Genomic DNA, 20479 nt, shown 5'->3' on the forward strand with positions numbered 1-20479 from the left:
CATCAGGTAAGCGAACGAGCAGAGGACAGAGACTCAGGAACATAAGGGTTAGGGTACTCATGGTAAATACAGGACATAGAGAACGCTATTTCCTGAAAAAAGGGAAGAAAACATATGGAACATGTTAGTAGGAAGAAAACTGAGCAATGAGAATAAATGGTTCAAGTAGCACCTAGAAATGCTTTGGAGAATGGGGGGCGGGAGGGGCAGCACGTTTTATTTTTAAATATATATATTTTTTCACTTAGCATGATACTCTCCAGGTCCCTCCATGTTGTCTTAAAGGGTAAGAGATTCTTCTCCTTTTTTTTTTTTCTTTTACTTCTGCATAGTATTCCATGGCATACATGTACCATAGCTTTTTTTTTTTTATTATTATTGATTTTTTTACAGAGAGGAAGGGAGAGGGATAGAGAGCTAGAAACATCGATGAGAGAGAAACATCGATCAGCTGCCTCCTGCACACCTCCCACTGGGGATGTGCCCGCAACCAAGGTACATGCCCTTGACCGGAATCGAACCCGGGACCCTTCAGTCCGCAGGCCGACGCTCTATCCACTGAGCCAAGCCGGTTTCGGCACCATAGCTTTTTTTATCCACTCCTCTACTGATGGGCACTTGGGCTGTTTCCAGATCATGCTAAGTGACACAAGCCAGTCAGAGAAAGACAAGCACCATGTGATCTCACTCACATGTGGAATCCAATGAACAAAATAAACTGACAGACGGAGTGGATCAGAGACAGGGAGGCATGGAGCAGAGGGCGGAACCTCGGAGGGGAGGAGAGTTGAGAACACCGGCCCCCTTCCTCCGCTCCAAATAGAATGTAGATTCCATCAACGAGCAAAAAAACCCTTCCTTACTTTTTTGGCACGAATGCGTTTTTTATTTTCACAGATGATCAGAATAAGGTGACAAATCTTAAATGAACTTTCCAAACAACTCTCTTGATGGAAGGTCACCAGCAGGCCCGAAACGCTGGCCATGTTTAGAAACCATTCCCAAGTACTCACTTGCTTAGCCTTGGTCTTCGTGATGGTGTCAGAAATCGGCTTCTTCCTTTCCTTGACGGCGGTTTTGGAAAACAGCTCCTCAAATTCGTGGCAATCTATGGACGGCTCTTCAATTTTTTCCCAGATAAGCGCAGCACCGGAGTCTCTAAAGTTAAGCAAAACACCAACTGAAGGAGCCACGAGCTGGCGTTGAATACAGGCGCACTGTCCCCAGGCAACCTGAGCTGTGATACACACTGGTGACAGGCCCCACGGAGGGAGAAGGGAGGAAAAGAAGGGCCGAGGAATGAAAGGAAAAGGATGAGAGGAAGCCGGGAAGGAAGGCAGCATCGGGGAAAGCAACAGAAGAGGCAAACGGGGAAGGAAGGGGAAAGGGGAGAGAATAGTCTTTTTCTTTAAGACCGCTGATAAGAAAGTTGAAATGCCATCGACACAGAATGAAACCTTTGCTTAGAAATCATAACATCCAGGAAGTTTCAGTGATCAAGTAGGTGTATACAAACATCTACACTAATAAAAGAGTAAGATGCAAATTGACCGTACCTTCACGACGCCCACCAGCCAATCAGGAGTGAGTATGCAAATTAACCCAACAAAGATGGTGGGTTAATTTGCATACACAGCCACTCTGGGCAGCATGGGAAGGTGGAAAGGCGACTCCGGCCATAGCAAAGGCGGAAGAAAGGCCCATTCTTGCATGAATCTTTGTGCATCGGGCCTCTAGTCCATATAATAAAAGCCTAAGCAACCATTATGGCAGAACGACCAGTCATTATGATGTGCACTGACCACCAGGGGGCATACGCTCAACACAGGAGCTGCCCCCGGTGGTTAGTGAGTTCCCACAGGGGGAGTACCAGTCGGCCAGAAGCCGGGCCCACGGCTGGGGAACGCACCAGCGGTGTCGGGAGAGTCTCCTGCCTCCATGGCAGTGCTAAGGAGCAGCGAGCAGGCGGGTGTTAAGGAGCAAGCGGTCCCGGACATCCCTCCAAGGGCTCCCCCAAGAGGGTGCAGGCCGGGCTGAGAGACCCCCTCCTCCTCCAGTGCACGAATTTCGCGCACCGGGCCTCTAGTAAGAGAAATAAAAGCCCTCTCGGTGTGGGCGATAAAGGCAGGGAATGTCTGGTATCTCGTCAGCTTTGTACATTATTCCCGGGTCAGAAAAGAAATCAGGTTATGATCCAAGCATCATCCTCCATCTCCCGACCACTTCCCATCATGCCATTGTTAGCTGATGGGATTCATGTAATACCATCTGAAAAGGGTAGACTCGTATTTAAAAAGAAAAAATAAACACTTCCTATATCTGGATAAAATTAGTTTGGGGCATAGTTTAAAATAGATACTCCACATACATCGGTAAATGGCAACTACGTAGAGAATTAGTGACAAAGTTAGAAGTCGTCAAAATATATACAGTCTTCCTCCTCAATATGATTCGGCGAAGAGAAAAAAATATTAATATAAGAAATGAAAACGGCCCTGGCCCGTGTGGCTCAGTCGGTTGAGCATCACCCATGTACCCAAAGGTTTGATTCCTGGTCAGGGCATATGCCCAGGTTGCAGGCTCGATTTCCAGGAGGGGGTGTGCAGGAGGCAGCCGATCGATGTTTCTCACATCAGTGTTTCTCTCTTTCTCCCTCTCCCTTCCTCTCTCTCTCAAATCAATAAAAACATTTTTTTAAAAAAGAAATGGGAATGAGCCTGATGAAGATCCTCCTTCTGAATCCATGCCACATCACACAAGCCAAATTCAAGGAATCCTGAAAAGTGCATACATTTCCTCCCACCGGCACATGCCACAGCCATGTGTCCCCAGGATCAGGGGACACAGTCCATGGTCTATGCATGGATGAGTAACACGCCACCCGCATACCTGGGGGCAGGTGTTCTTTTGTAAGTATCATCCCCAACTATGACTTTACGACTTCACACTGTGCCACCCATCTTCTATGAAAGGGCCATAAAATTCTCAAAGCTACATGACCTCACACCCAGGGGGTGGGTATGTGTATTTTTGTGTAGCACATATGTGTAGAAAAAGACAACTGTAGGCCAAATGAAACCCTACAACAAGACCGTCCCTGGAAAAGCATGCAAACAACACCCGCATGAGTCCGTGTGTGTAAGGGTTTCATTCACATGGATGAGGCATTTGTCAGAAGGAGGTTCTGCCACCAGGTAACGGAGCAGGCATGCTAAGTAAACATATACATGTACCCCCTCCACCTTTAAAAGATCAATCAATACCTATGTAGACAGATATCTGTACACCGTATGCGTTGATACATATAGGCCATTTGTTCTATCCTTTGGATACTTCTGGAGAAAGTGAAATTTTAAATAACAGGTTGTTTCACTAAATATTGACTTAAAAATCTACAGACAAGCTTTAGAGCAGTACTTAAAAGGGCACTCAATTGTCATTTTCCTGAGTTATTCAAGAAAGTACTTCCCTGGAACTTCCTGAGGGCCACGGAGCCAGAGTTAAATAGAAAGTAAAGCCCTAACCGGTGTGGCTCAGTGGACAGCGCGTCGGCCTGCGGACTGAAGGGTCCCAGGTTCGATTCCGGTCAAGGGCATGTACCTTGGTTGCAGGCACATCCCCAGTAGGGAGTGTGCAGGAGGCAGCTGATTGATGTTTCTCTCTCATCGATGTTTCTAACTCTCTGTCCCTCTCCCTTCCTCTCTGTAAAAAATCAATAAAATATATTAAAAAGAAAAAAGAAAGTAAGGAAGACTCTGGATAAAAAGGAGGGAATGAAGACGAGGTCGGGGAGAGGTGTTCCCGCTCCGGGCTGAGCCCCCCTGTACGGTACCTTTTACTGTGCAGCTGAATTCTCGTCCAGTACAGAGGCTTCATGGGCCGGCAAGGCTCTATGGGCGGCTTCCTACTCCCTTTGTCCTGGCTCATCCCCAATCCAAACCAGCCGCTTGGCAGCGGCGGGGGAAGAAATCCACACGCGTGTGGTGTTGGTAAAGTGCTACCCCCGGCTTGTGGGGGGAGTGGAGGGCCAGGGCCAGGAGGCAGAGCAGGTGGCGGTGGGGCTGCGGGGATGCCAGTCCCAGGACCGGGAGGGGGAGCTGGAGCAGGTGGAATACCCACACCTGGCAAAGGAGGAGGTGGGGGAACCCCAAGTCCAGGCAGAGGTGGGGGAGGGGGTATTCCCACCCCAGGAAGAGGTGGGGGAGGAGGTATTCCCACTCCAGGAAGAGGTGGGGGAGGAGGTATTCCCACCCCAGGAAGAGGAGGGGGAGGGGGTATTCCCACCCCAGGAAGAGGAGGGGGAGGGGGTATTCCCACCCCAGGAAGAGGAGGGGGAGGGGGTATTCCCATCCCAGGAAGAGGTGGGGGAGGAGGTATTCCCACCCCAGGAAGAGGAGGGGGAGGGGGTATTCCCACCCCAGGAAGAGGTGGGGGAGGGAGTATTACCACCCCAGGAAGAGGAGGGGGAGGGGGTATTCCCACCCCAGGAAGAGGTGGGGGAGGGGGTATTCCCACCCCAGGAAGAGGTGGGGGAGGGGGTATTCCCACCCCAGGAAGAGGTGGGGGAGGAGGTATTCCCACTCCAGGAAGAGGAGGGGGAGGGGGTATTCCCACCCCAGGAAGAGGAGGGGGAGGAGGTATTCCCACCGCAGGAAGAGGTGGGGGAGGAGGTATTCCCACTCCAGGAAGAGGAGGGGGAGGAGGTATTTCTTCACCAGGCAAAGGTGGGGGAGGGGGCGGCAGCATTTGTGTACTAGGCATAGAAGGAGGTGTACTGGGTGGTGGAGGGGCGGGAGCCACCGTGCCCACACCAAACGTGGAGCCGGAAGACGCTGTGCAAGGCAGAGGTGGTGGGGGTGGGATGCCGGGGCTGTGTCCCGAGGGCGATAAAACAGACTGTTCATGGCTGGTGTCCAACTCAGGCTGAAGAGAAGGCTGGGAAGACTGTGGCCTGGCCTGGCCTTGACCCTCAGCCCAGGGCAGGGGTGGGGGCGGTGGAGGCTGCACGGGCTGATGGGCGTCCAGCTGCACTATCTGCCTTGGAGACACGATCAGAGAAATCTCTGAGCAGAATTTTGTCTGAGGTCCAGAAGGTGAGGACGGCCCGGCGGAGCCTCCACCTGCGGGCCCTGGCGGCCAGGAGGGGCCCTCTGGCAGTGTCGTGGCAGGAGGCAGGGTGGGTGGCCCGCCCTCCTCGGCCGGGGACGTCTGGATGGACTTGGCCTGTAAGATCCTCTGGTGCCGGCCATGCTCTTCTTCTAACCTGAGAGCTGCAAGACAGACATCGTCCGAGGGTACCTCTCCGTTCTGAACCCCAAGGCGGCCGCCGGCCACCTCCACGTCCATGGCAGGGTACTGCTTCTCTAGTTGAGCTATTTTGGTCCTCAGATCCTCAATGGTCTGCTCCAGCTGCTGAATTACAGTGGCCTGTCCCTCAGACCCAACGTCTGTAACTTCCTGAGGGCAACAAAGACATAGTTAAATAGAAAGTAAGGAATACCCCCCCAAAAAAACGGACGGAATTAAGCAAAAACAGATTTAAATATGGTAGATATCCCTATGGGCACGAGCATACGCCTTATGCACACATTTCAGGCCGTGTGTATCAGGTTGACTCTGATTTTAACGTTTTGGCCTAAGGCAGTGGTCGGCAAACTCATTCGTCAGCAGAGCCAAATATCAACAGGACCACGATGGACATTTCTTTGGAGAGCCACATTTTTTAAACTTAAACTTCTTCTAATGCCACTTCTTCCACATAGACTCGCCCAGGCCGTGGTATTTTGTGGAAGAGCCACACTCCAGGGGCCAAAGAGCCGCATGTGGCTCGCGAGCCGCAGTTTGCCGACCACAGGCCCTAAGGCAATATATGGGTCACCCTCATGTCTAAATGGTTCCCTAGACAGGCTACTTTATTTCCCTATAATTAAAAAAAATGCTAAGTAACCCTTGTTGTTGAAAGAAATTAAAAAGAAACCTAATTGACTTCTTAAATAATTGTTTATTGTGGTTATTTCTTTTACCAGGGACAATTTAGAGACTATATGGCAGCTGTGGGCAAACTACGGCCCGCGGGCCGGATCCGGCCCGTTCGGCTGTTCTATCCGGCCCGCGGAGCCGAAAGAGCGGAGGGTTCTCTTGCTCTCCCCTCCGCTCCTTTACTTTGAATTTATATTAGTTCACACAAACACTCCACCCATGCTTTTGTTCCGGCCCTCCGGTCCAGTTTAAGAACCCATTGTGGCCCTCGAGTCAAAAAGTTTGCCCACCCCTGCTATATGGCGTGCTTTCCCAAGCTATGGATTGAAATACTCTATATATTTGTATAGACATTTGGTGAAAAATAGGGACTTACATTACTTATATTCAGATGTGTGTCTACACCTATATGAGTATCTATGTAAATAAAAAGTACCTCTCAAAATGTTGCCTATCTATTCGAAGTGTGTCACATTCCTTTATTATTTATTACAGAGTCTTTCATTGTAACAGTAAGCAAGAACCGATTTTCAGAATTAAAATGACTCGCCCTGGACATCATGGCTCAGTCGGTTGGGTGTCGGCCAGGGCACCAACGTGTTGCCGGTTCGATCCCCCATGGGGGCACCTGCCTGGGTTGCAGGTTTGATCCCCCGGGAGGGGGTGTGCAGAAGGCAACTGATTGATGTTCCCCGCTCTCTCTCCCTCTCCTTTACTATCTCTCTAAAAATCAATAAACTATTTTTTTTAATTTTTAAAATATATTTTTTTAAAAGACTCATGTGAGCCCTGGCCCCGTGGCTCAGCTGGTTGGCGTGTCATCAGGAGTAACCAAAAGGTTGTGGGTTCGATTCCCAGTCGGGGAACATAGGGGAGGCAACTGATCGATGATCGATGTTTCTCTCACATCAATGTCTGTCTCTCTCTCTCTCTCTCTCTCTCCTTCCCTCTTTCTAAAATCAATAAACATATCCTCGGATGAGGATTAAAAAATAAAAGACTCCTGTTCATTTTCATTGGTGCAAATTTTCCAAAAAAAAGTATATAAAGCCGTGATATACAACATCTTCTATAAAAAGATGGTAAACTTTTGTAGTATTTGAGAACGTCGTCCATTTCCCCAGCGGCCTCTTAACCATTCTGAAAGTTTCAGAGAGAGAATTGCTTTTCTAGAGATAATTATTAGAGGTAGAAAACATGGCGGGTGGGGGGGAGCTGAGGGTACATAGTTCTGACTGTAGAGAGAACAAAACTCAATTTGCTAAAATCTTTATTCCTCTCCACGACTCTGTCTTTACCTGCAAAATCCCAGCCCTAAATCAAGGTGTCTCTCAGCAATGAAGCTCATGTCAAATCCGAACTCCCCAGCCCAGTGGTCGGCAAACTCCTTCGTCCACAGAGCCAAATATCAACAGGACAACGATTGACATTTCTTTGGAGAGCCACATTTTTTAAACTTAAACTTCTTCTAACGCCACTTCTTCAACACAGACTCGCCCAGGCCGTGGCATTTTGTGGAAGAGCCACACTCTAGGGGCCAAAGAGCCGCATGTGGCTCGCGAGCCACAGTTTGCCGACCACGGGGCCCTAGCCTGTCAAGTCAGGCTGGCCGTCCATTCCTACAGAACAGCCAGATGGATGCAGGGTTTCTGCTTCTGAAGGCAGCTGAGCGTCTTCAAAGAATCTTATCTGGCCTTCCTTATCCAGGGCTATCAGCACCAAGTCACCGCCGCCAAGACGCTGTCTGTAGAACTCTCTAGAGAGGCTGCCTTGCTTGTCAGCGGGAAGAGCTGATTTCTACACGGGCTATATAGGATTTTTCCCAGAGGTTTATAAAAAAAAAAAAACGTACATGGTAAATATGATCGAAGAAAAATGCTGTCTGTTCTCTGGCCATTTCAGCAAACATCCTCCCTCCGCCCAGGGCCCACCCACAGACAAGCCCAGATTTCATCTCCAAGCGTCTGCCAGGCGCTCTGCTGTCCATGGAAAGACCTGCTCCCTGGTGTCCCGGGCCTGGTACTTAATCTCCCACCCCTTCAGGGTACAACTCGACAAGAGGCCCCTCAGAGCCTCCAAGCACTCAACAGGAGAGGAATGGACTTCTCTTTCTTCTACACTTTTCGAAAAGACTCTCACAGCATTTCCAGGAATCCTGTGAGTTTCCCCAAGGCTAATGTCTCTCACTATTAAAAATTAAAATGAATGCATTTCCAAAAGGAAAAAAAGTGCCTTCGTAATTCTGGACAGAATTGATATAACGGGTACATCCTTACAAATGCAGGAGACAGATATCTATTATGGAGAGTCAACACGGAATGTAATATACTTTACAGATTGCCAATTTCAATATGATTTGTACTTAAAAGTATTATTTCAAACGTCTAAGTCATTACAAGCGGTAGAGGCTGCCATCTGCGCTGGCTGGACAGTATGTTCAATCAGTCGGCCAACATTCCTCCATTCCTGTATAATCTTATATGTGGGTGGTGATGGTGAGTGCTCATAAATTGTTTACACATTCGCATTTCACAAAATACAAGTTGCCATGAGAAAAAAATAAAATGTTCACCCCAAATAGTTTTCTAAATACAAGATTATCTGATTCCTAGAAAAGAAAGAAAACATTAGCATAACATTAAGGCTAAAACTGTCAAGCAGGGAGCCAAGATACACTCAAAGGAAGCTTTTGCTGAAAACTTCACTTGTTCGTCTTTGAAACTTTATTATATTATGTCAGCAAGATACGTTCAGAGACTAGAATCTCAAATCCACTTACGGGTACGTTAACACTGTGACCATTTACTTGGTAAATGCTCGTGAGATGTGTAATTAATTTTTCTCATTCATTATATGAAAATTACATTCAGATTTTCAAGTTCTGGTAAACTCTAAGGCTACCTTACTGGCATTCTAGGATACATTACTGGCAATCACGGAACATCTTTTTTAAAGTATTTTTTATTTATTTCAGGGAGGAAAGGAGAGGGGGAGAGAGACAGAAACGTCAATGATGAGAGAGAATCACTGATCGGCTGCCTCCTGCACGTCCCCCACTGGGGGTCGAGCCTGCACCCCGGACCAAAGAATAAAAAACTAACTTGAAAGGCAGTCCTATCTCAGTTTTATAAAATCATTCTTTAGACAGAAGATTTTTAGAGCATATTACTTGATATTAAAACAATCAGTATAGCCGAAACCGGTTTGGCTCAGTGGATAGAGAGTCGGCCTGCGGACTGGGGGATCCCAGGTTCGAGTCCAGGCAAGGGCATGTACCTTGGTTGCGGGCACATCCCCAGTGGGAGGTGTGCAGGAGGCAGCTGATGGATGTTTCTCTCTCATCGATGTTTCTAGCTCTCTAACCCTCTCCCTTCCTCTCTGTAAAATATCAATAAAATATATTTTTAAAAAAAGAAATTAAAAAAAAAAATCAGTATACTGCCCTAGCTAGTGTGGCTCAGTGGACAGAGTGTCGGCCTATGGACTGAAAGGTCCCGAGTTCGATTCCGGTCAAGGGCACATGCCGGGGTGTGGGCTCGATGCCCCAGTAGGGGGCATGCGGGAGGCAGCCCATCCATGATTCTCTGTCATCACTGATGTTTCCTCTCCCTCTCCCTTCCTCTCTGAAATCAATAAAACATAAAGTAAACCAATGGGTAGACCAAGGTCCTGACAATGCAGTTTCGCTGCCCAGCTTCCTCATTCCAGGGGCCACAGCGGAGCCCGGGGGTAGGTCTAGCAGCTGCACTTGCTTTAAACATCAGACCCCCCCAGCTTCCCCCTACACACACACCCACCCCCTTAGCTAAGAAAAGGCTTCGTGAGCCATGGTTTTTCCTAGGGACATGGAGCTCTCTGAATCATTAGCTCCAGGGAGAGAGCACAAGTCAAAATGCATTCCATAAATCCCAGGGAGCTCCGATGGTGAGAGCAGGTGCCTTCGCGCACATCTGGACCACAACTCCGAGATGCTCTGGGCTCTGCGCATGCGCATGCGCCGACCCAGCCGGTCCCGGAGCCCCAGCATCACCGCGCAGGCACCTGGGAGGGACCAGAAAACTCCATCCTTCCCACAGCCCAGCGCTGAACACCGCTCCTTGCCTTCCCCTCCCGCAGGGGTCAGTTACAAAGATACAGACCTGCCATCTAGTGACCGAGCCGGGAAGGGCAAGGGGAATTACAGGGGGAAAAAGGGTCATTAAAAAAAAAAAAAAAAAAAAAAGAATGCCCTGACCGGTGTGGCTCAGTGGATAGAGCGTCGGCCTGCGGACTCCAGGGTCCCAGGTTCGATTCCGGTCAAGGGCATGGACCTTGGTTGCGGGCACATCCCCAGTAGGAGGTGTGCAGGAGGCAGCTGATCGATGTCTCTCTCTCATCGATGTTTCTAACTCTCTATCCCTCTCCCTTCCTCTCTGTAAAAAATCAATAAAATATATTTAAAAAAAAAAAAAAAAAAAAGAGGAGTGAAGCGCTAAAGTGAGTAACAGAGACACGAGTCCAAGTTAAAACGCCCAGGGGGACGCATCGGTCTCTGTGCCTCTCACACCTGTCCTGACGCCTGATTCTCATAAACAGTATAGTGTTGGGTGATGGTTTTGTTGTTGTTGTTGGGCCCTTGCCAGTATGATCAGTGGTTAGAGCACCCGCCCACACACCGAAGGGTCATGGGTTGGATGACCAGTGAAGGGCAGGTACCCAGGTTGCAGGTTCAACCCCAATCTGCAGTCAGGACACGTGCAGGAGGCAACCAATCAATGTGTCTCTTTCACATCGATGTTTCTCTCTCTCTCTGTGCTCGCTCTCTCTCTCTCTCTCTCTCTCTCTCTCTCTCTTCCTCCCCGTCCCTCCCTTCCACTTTCTTTAAAAATCCATGGAGCCCTAGCTGGTTTGGCTCAGTGGATAGAGCGTTGGCCTGCGGATTGAAGGGTCCCAGGTTCGATTCCGGCCAAGGGCACACGCCTGGGTTGCGGGCTCGATCCCCAGTAGGGGACGTGCTGGAGGCAGCCGGTCAATGATTCTCATCATTGATGTCTCTCTCTCTCTCTCTCTCTCTCTCTCTCTCTCTCTCTCTCTCTGAAATCAATAAAGAAATATTTTATTTAAAAAATAAAATAAAAATCCATGGAAAAAATATCCTCAACGGTCTAAAAATGTTTTCCTCCTAATTACATTTTCCAACTTCTAGACACTTCAGCGACCACAAGAAGGTATGGCATTTAGATCCATCGGTTTCACCCTCGAGCGTCTGAGCCGTAACATCAGATGTGTTAAAACCACTCAGCTCATCGAGTGTTCTGCTTATGACGATATATTTTACCGTGGTTGACAGCGCGAGAAAAACAGAAAACCACTCCAATTTCATGCACATGGATTTAGAGATTCCATTCCTACAGCTGGAACCGTCACATGGCGGGCACTAAGGCAGATGACTTTTTTGTCCAAGTTTTCTTCAGTGCTATCATATCCAACAAGGAACTAAGCAAGATATGCCTTGGGAATAAGAATTTGGAGAAACCTGCCCTCACCGGTTTGGCTCAGTGGATAGAGCGTCGGCCTGCAGACTCAAGGGTCCCAGGTTCGATTCCGGTCAAGGGTATGTACCTTGGTTGCTGGCACATCCCCAGTAGGAGGTGTGCAGGAGGCAGCTGATCCATGTTTCTCTCTCATCGATGTTTCTAACTCTCTATCCCTCTCCCTTCCTCTCTGTAAAAAATCAATAAAATATTTTTTTAAAAAAGAATTTGGAGAAACCTAATATAGAATCTCAAATCACAATTTAGTGGTGCCTCCAAAGAAAATGGTTAAGCTGGAAAAATAACGAGAGAATATTTCCCTCACTTATCTCTAACTGTATTTCTCTACCTCTTTTTATCTTGCTCCATCTTCATCGCTATTGGCTAATCACTAGAAGATCAATGAAATGACCATCGGCTGAGTCACCACACGTCTCCAAGGGCCCAGCCTCGCGTAGGTCTCTGCTCTGACGAACACAGGCCGGGAAACCCCGTTTTCCGACACTCTTGGAAGAATATCTTTACTCTTAGGATCGTGACCAACCTAATTCCAGTGTTTGAAAGCACAGTGAATTATCAACTGAAGTTCCCCACCCGGGTTATATTCTTACTTCTCCTCCAGGGGGCGCACAACTGTCACGTATGAGGCAGGACTGCTTCTTTGTAGAAGGGAAATCGTTTTACACTTGGAAAATTCTCAAAAATCGCCCGAGTCTGTAACTTCACGGAGAAGAACACTGTAAGCAGCCCAGGTGTGTTGCACGCACTAACGAGGGCTAGAACTATACCTAGAACTCTATGTCTTCTTGTTTTCTACCAGAGCACACTTGAGAGAAGAGACTCTTCTTACTTCTCTTTATTTTTTTAATATATTTTATTGATATTTTACAGAGAGGAAGGGAGAGGGACAGAGAGTTAGAAACATCGATGAGAGAGAAACATCGACCAGCTGCCTCCTGCACACCTCCTACTGGGGATGTGCCCGCAACCAAGGTACATGCCCTTGACCGGAATCAAACCCGGGACCCTGCAGTCCGCAGGCCGACGCTCCATCCACTGAGCCAAACCGGCTAGGGCCTCTTCTTACTTCTTAATTACTCACTAATTTCGAGCACGGAGTTATTTTCAAAAGCATAGTTGGGAGAATGTATAAAATTTCAGCGCAGCTGGTGTGGCTCAGTGGTGGAGCCTCAACCTATGAACCAAGAGGTCACGGTTGGATTCCCAGTCAGGGCACATGCCTGGGTTGCAGGCTCGATCCCCAGTAGGGAGCGGGAGGTGCATGCAGGAGGCAGCCAATCAATGATGCTCTCTCATCATTGATGTTTCTATCTCTCCTCTCCATTCCTCTCTGAAATCAATAAAAAAAAAAAAAATTTTTTTTTTTTAACCTTCTTACCTGCTGAACAGCATCTGAGCAATTTTTCAGAGTTTCCAAAACAGCAGGCTGCGATTCTGGGTTGGAAAGGAAGAAGACGATATATTAAAGATCAAATTTTCCCCTTTCTTCCATCAGAAAACAAAACTAAATAAAATCTATCTTTAACCATCAGTCTCCAAAACTCCCAGTTTATCTCCTGATCATACTCTTGTACTCTGAGTACACGACTGCTTTTCAGTGTATGAGACACATTGATACTGACGGACACTCATGCCATCGGTTCCTTTAAAAACTGGGATAGGCCTCTGTCCTCCTGACCCGTCAATCACAGTGACTTTTCTCAAGCGCTGGTTTCTATTTTGGGCCAGAAAATACCCGCTAAGCCATTCACTTTTTAGATGATTCACTTAGCTCAGTGGTCGGCAAACCGCGGCTCGCGAGCCACATGCGGCTCTTTGGCCCCTGGAGTGTGGCTCGTCCACAAAATACCACGGCCTGGGCGAGTCTATTTTGAAGAAGTGGCGTTAGAAGAAGTTTAAATTTAAAACATGTGGCTCTCCAAAGAAATGTCAATCGTTGTCCTGTTGATACTTGGCTCTGTGGACGAATGAGTTTGCCGACCACTGACTTAGCTTAAGTCTGCACAACACGCCTCCAGAGCATTCCGGGCCTACCTGGCTCGGCGTCCTGGGCCCTGGGCTCTTCATCGGGGGCGTCGGGGGGTGACCACGCAGATGGGGCTCGCCTGGGAAACCGCCCTTCCGTGTAATCCAGGGAGTGTGTGGGCTGACTAACGGCAGCCCAGGTGTACAGCTGATCTTGCTAGATTTGAAAATGAAAATAAACATGTTAAAGCTAGTAGCTCAATCACCGAAAAAAAATGACATCCACGCGACTGACCCGTGACAACATCATTCCTAACCTAAATCTGCATGTGGGATGCATGTGCACAGGGGTGGGCATTAGCAGGTTTACAGCTGTGAATCGGTAAAGCGCAGAGTTTATTCTTGGATTGTTGTTTATTCACTAGAGGCCCGGCGCACGAAATTCGTGCAGGGGGCTCAGCCCTCCCAGCCGCAGCAGCTGCCTCGGCCCTCGCAGCCCCGGCTTCCTCCGGAAGGTCGTCCGGACGGTCGTTCCGCTGTCCGGCCGTCCAGTCTAATTAGCATATTGCACTTTTATTATTAAAGATTATTGTATCATTTTACGTGGGTTACAACTGTAAACCTACTTTTGCCCGCCCTGTAAACATTGGCATCCATAATAAAACATGAGAAGAGCTTTTTATCCAATTCCATGTAGATTCATCACACACCTTCCTTCACACCGTCATTCCATTCTCTTAACCATGCTTGCCCCCATTTCTTTTTTTAAAGTAAAAATCTACGTGTCTTTGAACGTAGAGATGCCACGTGGCCTGCAGGAAAAGATAAAATCAGGGAATCCAGGCCGGAGGACTCCCTGGACTCGCATCCGTAATCCATAGGACTATGATGTCCCTTTAAAAGCTGTTGCGTACTTGAGGCACCGACCTAGGACAGGCTGACCGTGGCCATCACAGGCCGGAACAGCCTCCTTGCATGGACCCAAAAGGCCAGGAACCCCCTTATCTTGGGTCCAGGTTGGGAAGTGCTTGGGAGGAAAACCATAAAAAAACAAATGAACCCATCCAACTGGCGTGGCTCAGTGGTTGCGCGTCGACCTAGGAACCAGGAAATCACGGTTCCATTCCCATCAGGGCACACGCCCGGGTTGCGGGCTCCATCCCCAGTAGGGGGCGTGCAGGAGGCAGCCGGTCCATGATTCTCTCTCATCATGGATGTTTCTCTCTCTCTCTCTCTCTCCCTTCCTCTCTGACATCAATAAAAATATAAAAAGTAAAAATAAAACAAAATAACCTGTCCAGAACAAAAGAACTGGACAGGGATCTTCTGGAAAGGTCTCCCCAGCTGCAGACCCACAGAATCTGGATGGAACCAGAAGGCTCGTCAGTATACCTCAGGCCCAGGGACACAGTGGAGATGTCACACAAGAAAGGCTTGGAGGCCTATCAGTGCCTTAGAAAGCTGCTGCTTCAGGTTCCGGAATAACAGCATGTTTAACCATCCTAGGACGCACACTTTTCCTGAGGGATGTAGACAAGCTCCTTGCTACCAGTTACCATAGCCTGTATCCCCGCGTGTTCCTTGCGATATTCTAATGGACACAGAGTGAGTACTGAGGAAGTACAAGGGTCGTCAATAAAAGTTGTCTTTTAACAAATCAAATCCTAGTGTGACCTCTCGGTTAGAACAGGGACGTGTGTCCATGGCCCCGCTACACTCCCTCAGATCCTTAAGATCTGTTTTGACTTTGGTTGAAGGAAAAGATGCTTCCTTTTTTCAAGAAAACAAATACAGACTTTCTACCAAAGGCATATACGATTTTACAATCACAACTTAAACGATTTTACAATCACAACTTAAACGTGGCATAAACAGACCACAAAAGGAGAAAAAAGTTACTTTCGGGAAATATTCCCTCATCTTTATCTCTGGGTTCTAAATAAGTACGCCCCACGTAGCTCAGAGCTACAACATGCAAATGCTTTACGTCGGAGGGCCCGCTAGACAATACAAAAGCTCCCAGCTAGGCATTCCGAGAGCTCTTCGTTGAGTTTTTTATAGCCAACGTGAGGGTCTGGTACAGCCGTGGGCAAACGACGGCCCGCGGGCCGGATCCGGCCCGTTCGGCTGTTCTATCCGGCCCGCGGAGCCGAAAGAGCGGAGGGTTCTCTTGCTCTCCCCTCCGCTCCTTTCCTTCGAATTTATATTAGTTCACACAAACACTCCATCCATGCTTTTGTTCCGGCCCTCCGGTCCAGTTTAAGAACCCATGGTGGCCCTCGAGTCAAAAAGTTTGCCCACCCCTGGCTCTGGTATCACCTCCAAGTATGTCAGGCTAACGTTTTTCTGAGCGTGCTGTATGCGAGAACATTCCATGCCCGTTGGTCTGCATATTGACACGAAACCACCAATCCTCGCCGGGAGAACTGTTGCCCTTCTCATGCTGTTCCCATGACACATCCGTGCCTGGAGGTGGGATGTTCACACGCATGGGCATACGTGTTGGGTTGGGTTTCCCTCTTCCTCCTAAGCTCTCAGAACTGCCCCAGCTCACAGGCCAGTGAGTCCATATTTGAGCAGCAAAATGCAGCATCTGTATCCCAGACACCCCAGAAGGTACAATCTCCCGTCAAACACCAAGAGTGTGTCATTTAAAAAGGCCTACAAGCATGCAGTTGGTCCACTTCTTTACATAGAGTCTAAAATCTACCCTGAGCCCAGCCGGTGTGGCTCAGTGGTTGAGCGTCAACCTATGAACCAGGAGGTCTTGGTTCACCGATTCCGGGTCAGGGCACATGCCCGGGGTGCGGGCTCCATCCCCAACAGCCATGGAATACTAGTTGGTGATAAAACAGAAGAACATCTTACCCTTTTCCACATCATCGATGGACCTGGAAAGTATCACGCTAAGTGAAACAAGCCAGGCAGAGAAAGACAAGTACCATATGATTTCACTTATATGTGGACTCTAACGGGCAGACTCAACTAATAACATAGAAACAGACTCATAGATACAGAGAACAGGCTGACAGCTCTCACAGCAGGGGGGCGGGGGCGGGGCTGGGGGGCTGAGTGAAATAGATAAAGGGATTAAGAAAAAAAACAACTCATAGACAGACAACAGGGTGGTGATTGCCAGAGGGAAGGGGGGTGGGGTGAAGAGGGTAAAGGGAGGATAAATGGGAACAGGGGCAAAGGTGATTTGGGGTGGTGGACACGCAGTGACGTGTGCAGATGACGTATTATGGAATTGTACACCCGAGACGTGATTGTGTTGACCAACGTCACCCCAATAGATCCAATAAAAATAATTAATAATTAAGTAATGAAAAGTGAAAACTATTACAATGAATTTGGCGTTGCTGACATTTTAAACTATCTCGCGGCCACTCTAGACTTGGAATGGAGCACAACGTTATTTTGTGAATTCCCTTGCCATACTGGGAAGTCACCAGCAGAGGGCAGAGCGAAACTTTTCATCCTTCGATCCCTGGGCAGGAATGAGGAGAAAGTATAAGAAGAAGCAGCTGGGTTCTATTTTTGACTGACATTCAGCACCTCAGTTGCTGTATTTGCGTATATGCTGAGCTGAGAGGCATGCGGAGAGGAAATGTCAGCCTAAAACACTCCTGGGCAAGAATGTGGGAATAAAAATCAACCTGCGATGGAATAAATTACTGCAGAAGAAATGCTGAGAATCAACAGAATAAAGAAATGGAATAAGCCCTAACCGGTTTGGCTCAGTGGATAGAGCGTCAGCCTGCAGACTGAAGGGTCCCAGGTTCAATTCTGGTCAAGGGCATGTACCTTGGTTGCGGCCACATCCCCAGTAGGAGGTGTGCAGGAGGCAGCTGATCGATGTTTCTCTCTCATCGATGTTTCTATCTCTCTATCCCTCTCCCTTCCTCTCTGTAAAAAAATCAATAAAATATATATTTTAAAAATAAAAAAGAAATGGAATAATGTAACATTGTGAGTCCGTGCCTAACACCTGAGGTCCAATTAAATGATTCAACGGCTTACGAATAAATTCAGAACTACCTGGCATATATGGCAAGAGTAGATGTTAAAGTATCTGTAAAAATGAACCCACAGAGATAATTTTATCTACATCCATAGGTGCATTCATAGTAACTCCTGAATCTATAATGCATACCCTACAGACAAGGTTATTGAAAAAACTTTTTAGTTTTTCTATAGGGTTATTGTAAACTTTGATTTTATTCTGTCTTAACATTCCGTAACGTCAATGTCCCACAACCCCTTGTACTTCGAAAGTACATTTCAAAAGAACATTCTTATACGTATATGAAGGAAGAAGCAAAAGGAAGAACAATCCCTGGCGATTTTTGCCGGGAGTTACAGCCAGTATCATATAGGATTAAATTTGATGTTTTTCAGGATAAGGTTTTATTCGCTTACATTTCCAGGTCTGAATATCTGCATTTTATATCTCTCAGGTTTTTTTTTCCAAACAAGAACAATGAAAGAGTTAAACAGAGAGAGAGCGTTCCTGTAAGAAATTAAAGGAAGGTAGCATTAGCCCCACTGAAGATTCTGTTAACTAACCTGGACCAAATTCCTCTCTCTCTCTCTCTCTCTCTCCCTCCCTCCCACCCTTCCTCTCTCCCTCTCCCCCTCTCCCTCCCTCCCTCTCTCCCTCTCTCCCTCTTTCCCTCTCCCCCACTCCCCCTCTCCCTCTCTCCCTCTCCCTCCCTCCCTCCCTCCCTTCTTCCCTCTCTCCTACTCTCCCTCTCTCCTGCTCTCCCTCCCTCCCTCCCTCCCTTCTTCCCTCTCTCCTACTCTCCCTCTCTCCTGCTCTCCCTCCCTCCCTCCCTCCCTTCTTCCCTCTCTCCTACTCTCCCTCTCTCCTACTCCCTCCCTCCCTCTCTCCTTCCCTCTCCCCCTCCCTCCCTCCCTCCCTCCCTTCTTCCCTCTCTCCTACTCTCCCTCTCTCCTGCTCTCCCTCCCTCCCTCCCTCCCTTCTTCCCTCTCTCCTACTCTCCCTCTCTCCTACTCCCTCCCTCCCTCTCTCCTTCCCTCTCCCCCTCCCTCCCTCCCTCCCTCCCTTCTTCCCTCTCTCCTACTCTCCCTCTCTCCTGCTCTCCCTCCCTCCCTCCCTCCCTTCTTCCCTCTCTCCTACTCTCCCTCTCTCCTACTCCCTCCCTCCCTCTCTCCTTCCCTCTCCCCCTCCCTCCCTCCCTCTCTCCCTCCCTCCCTCTCTCCCTCCCTCTCCCTCTTCCCCTCCCCCCTCTCTCTCCCTCTCCCTCTCCCCCTCTCCCCCTCCCCCCCCCTCCCATAGAAGTTTCCCAATCACACAAAATAGTGAACCAAAGGCTAATGAGCACCCTATGGAAAACATTCCATCATTAAGCTTGGTTCTAGCAGAGCAGCTGAGCTATAAAAACCCTGGAGAATTCAAAGGCAGGACTTCCTTGGAGCTCCAGAAGAGGGCCAAGGGCAGCTTCCACGTCGAAGCCACAACTAGCACTCACAGGACACGTTCCCTGCAGCCAGGCTGCCCCAACCTCGCGGATCAAATATCCCTACACCCAGAGTCCGACCTCACACCCAGTCCATCCGACGCTGACACTGGAGCCCACGAATTCGTTAGAATTCTGGAGAGCTCCCCCGGTAGCAAAATCATCGGGGAGAGAGAAACGGGAGGTGAAGCCACACACACTTGGCCAGCAGGTAGCCAGCCGAGGGCCTCCTGGGCCGTGCGTGACGCTTGGGTGCTGCCCTAAGAGTCACCCATCTGCGACAGGTGGCACATGACCCCCCAGGCTGCTAAGGAGGCCACCGCATTAGCCCCGACTCCGGATGAAGGCGGCTGACGACCTAGGAGCCAGGAGGTCGCGGTTCGGTTCCCGGTCAGGGCACAGGCCTGGGTGGCGGGCTCCATCCCCAGTGGGGGGCGTGCAGGAGGCAGCCGATCCCCGATTCTCAGCAGTGACGGCAGACAGCAAGAGAACAAGGCCGGGGCGTCTGGCCACGCCTTGGCACCAACAGGACTCAGTGAGAGAGCGAAGAAAAGGCACGGGCTCTGGAATCGGCCTCCTGGGGTTTGAATCCCTCGCCGGCTGCTTACAAAACTATGTTTTAAAGATTTTTATTTATTGCCCTGGCCGGTGTGGCTCAGTGGATAGAGCGCCGGCCTTTGGACGGAAGGGTCCCAGGTTTGATCCCTGGTCAGGGGCACATGCCCGGGTGGCGGGCTCGATCTCCAGTAGGGGGCGTGCAGGAGGCGGCCAATCCATGATTCCCTCTCATCCCTGAGGGTTCTAGCTCTCTCTCCCTCTCCCTTCCTCTCTGAAATCAATAGAAATATAGTTAAATATTTTTATTTACTTATTTTTATTTTGAGAGAGAGAGAGAGGAAGGAAGAGGGAGAGAGAGAAACCTCGATCGGCTGCCTCCCGCATGCCCCCTTCTGGGGACCGAGCCTGCAACCCAGGCATGTGCCCTGACGAGGAATCAAACCAGCAACCTCTCCGTTCATAGGAAGATGCTCAACCAACTGAGCCACCTGGGCCAGGGCGCACAGAACCATCTGACAGGGCAGGTTACCCTCTCCGAGGCTCCGCTGTCACATCAGAAAGCGATCTGGCCTTCACCTTACCTCAGGCAGCAGTCCCCTCACCTGGCTACACGCTCAACCATTTCAGCACCAAAACCCACTTTCCCTGTCAAAAAATACATGTCGGCATCCTCTCCCGACCTTCTCCTCCTCCAGACTTGCAAGCCCTCCCTCCCCTCCTTTCTATCACCCACCTGCTCCGGTCTTATCTTCTAACTCAGGGGTCCTCAAGCTTTTTAAACGGGGCCAGTTCACTGTCCCTCAGACTGTGGGAGGGCCGGACTATAGTTTAAAAAAAAAAACTATGAACAAATTCCTATGCGCACTGCGGGCCCGGGACGCGTCGGCTGCTAAGCAGGACAGGCAGCGGCACCCGGCGGGCCGGACACATGTCCTCGGCGGGCCGCATGTGGCCCGCGGG

General features: G+C 49.2%; 1 protein-coding gene across 1 annotated transcript in view; it reads right to left on the bottom strand.

The window, feature by feature from the left end:
• Positions 1-20479, bottom strand: part of FMN2 (formin 2) — a 160054-nt gene that overhangs the window by 115022 nt on the left and 24553 nt on the right. Inside the window, 4 exon segments of the mRNA XM_080650940.1 lie at positions 1014-1158; positions 3833-5457; positions 12892-12947; positions 13548-13695. Coding sequence (XP_080507066.1) covers positions 1014-1158; positions 3833-5457; positions 12892-12947; positions 13548-13695 — 1974 coding nt within the window.

The sequence above is a fragment of the Plecotus auritus genome (assembly GCF_963455305.1).
Source record: "Plecotus auritus genome assembly, chromosome: 14".
Taxonomy (NCBI): Eukaryota; Metazoa; Chordata; class Mammalia; order Chiroptera; family Vespertilionidae; genus Plecotus; species Plecotus auritus.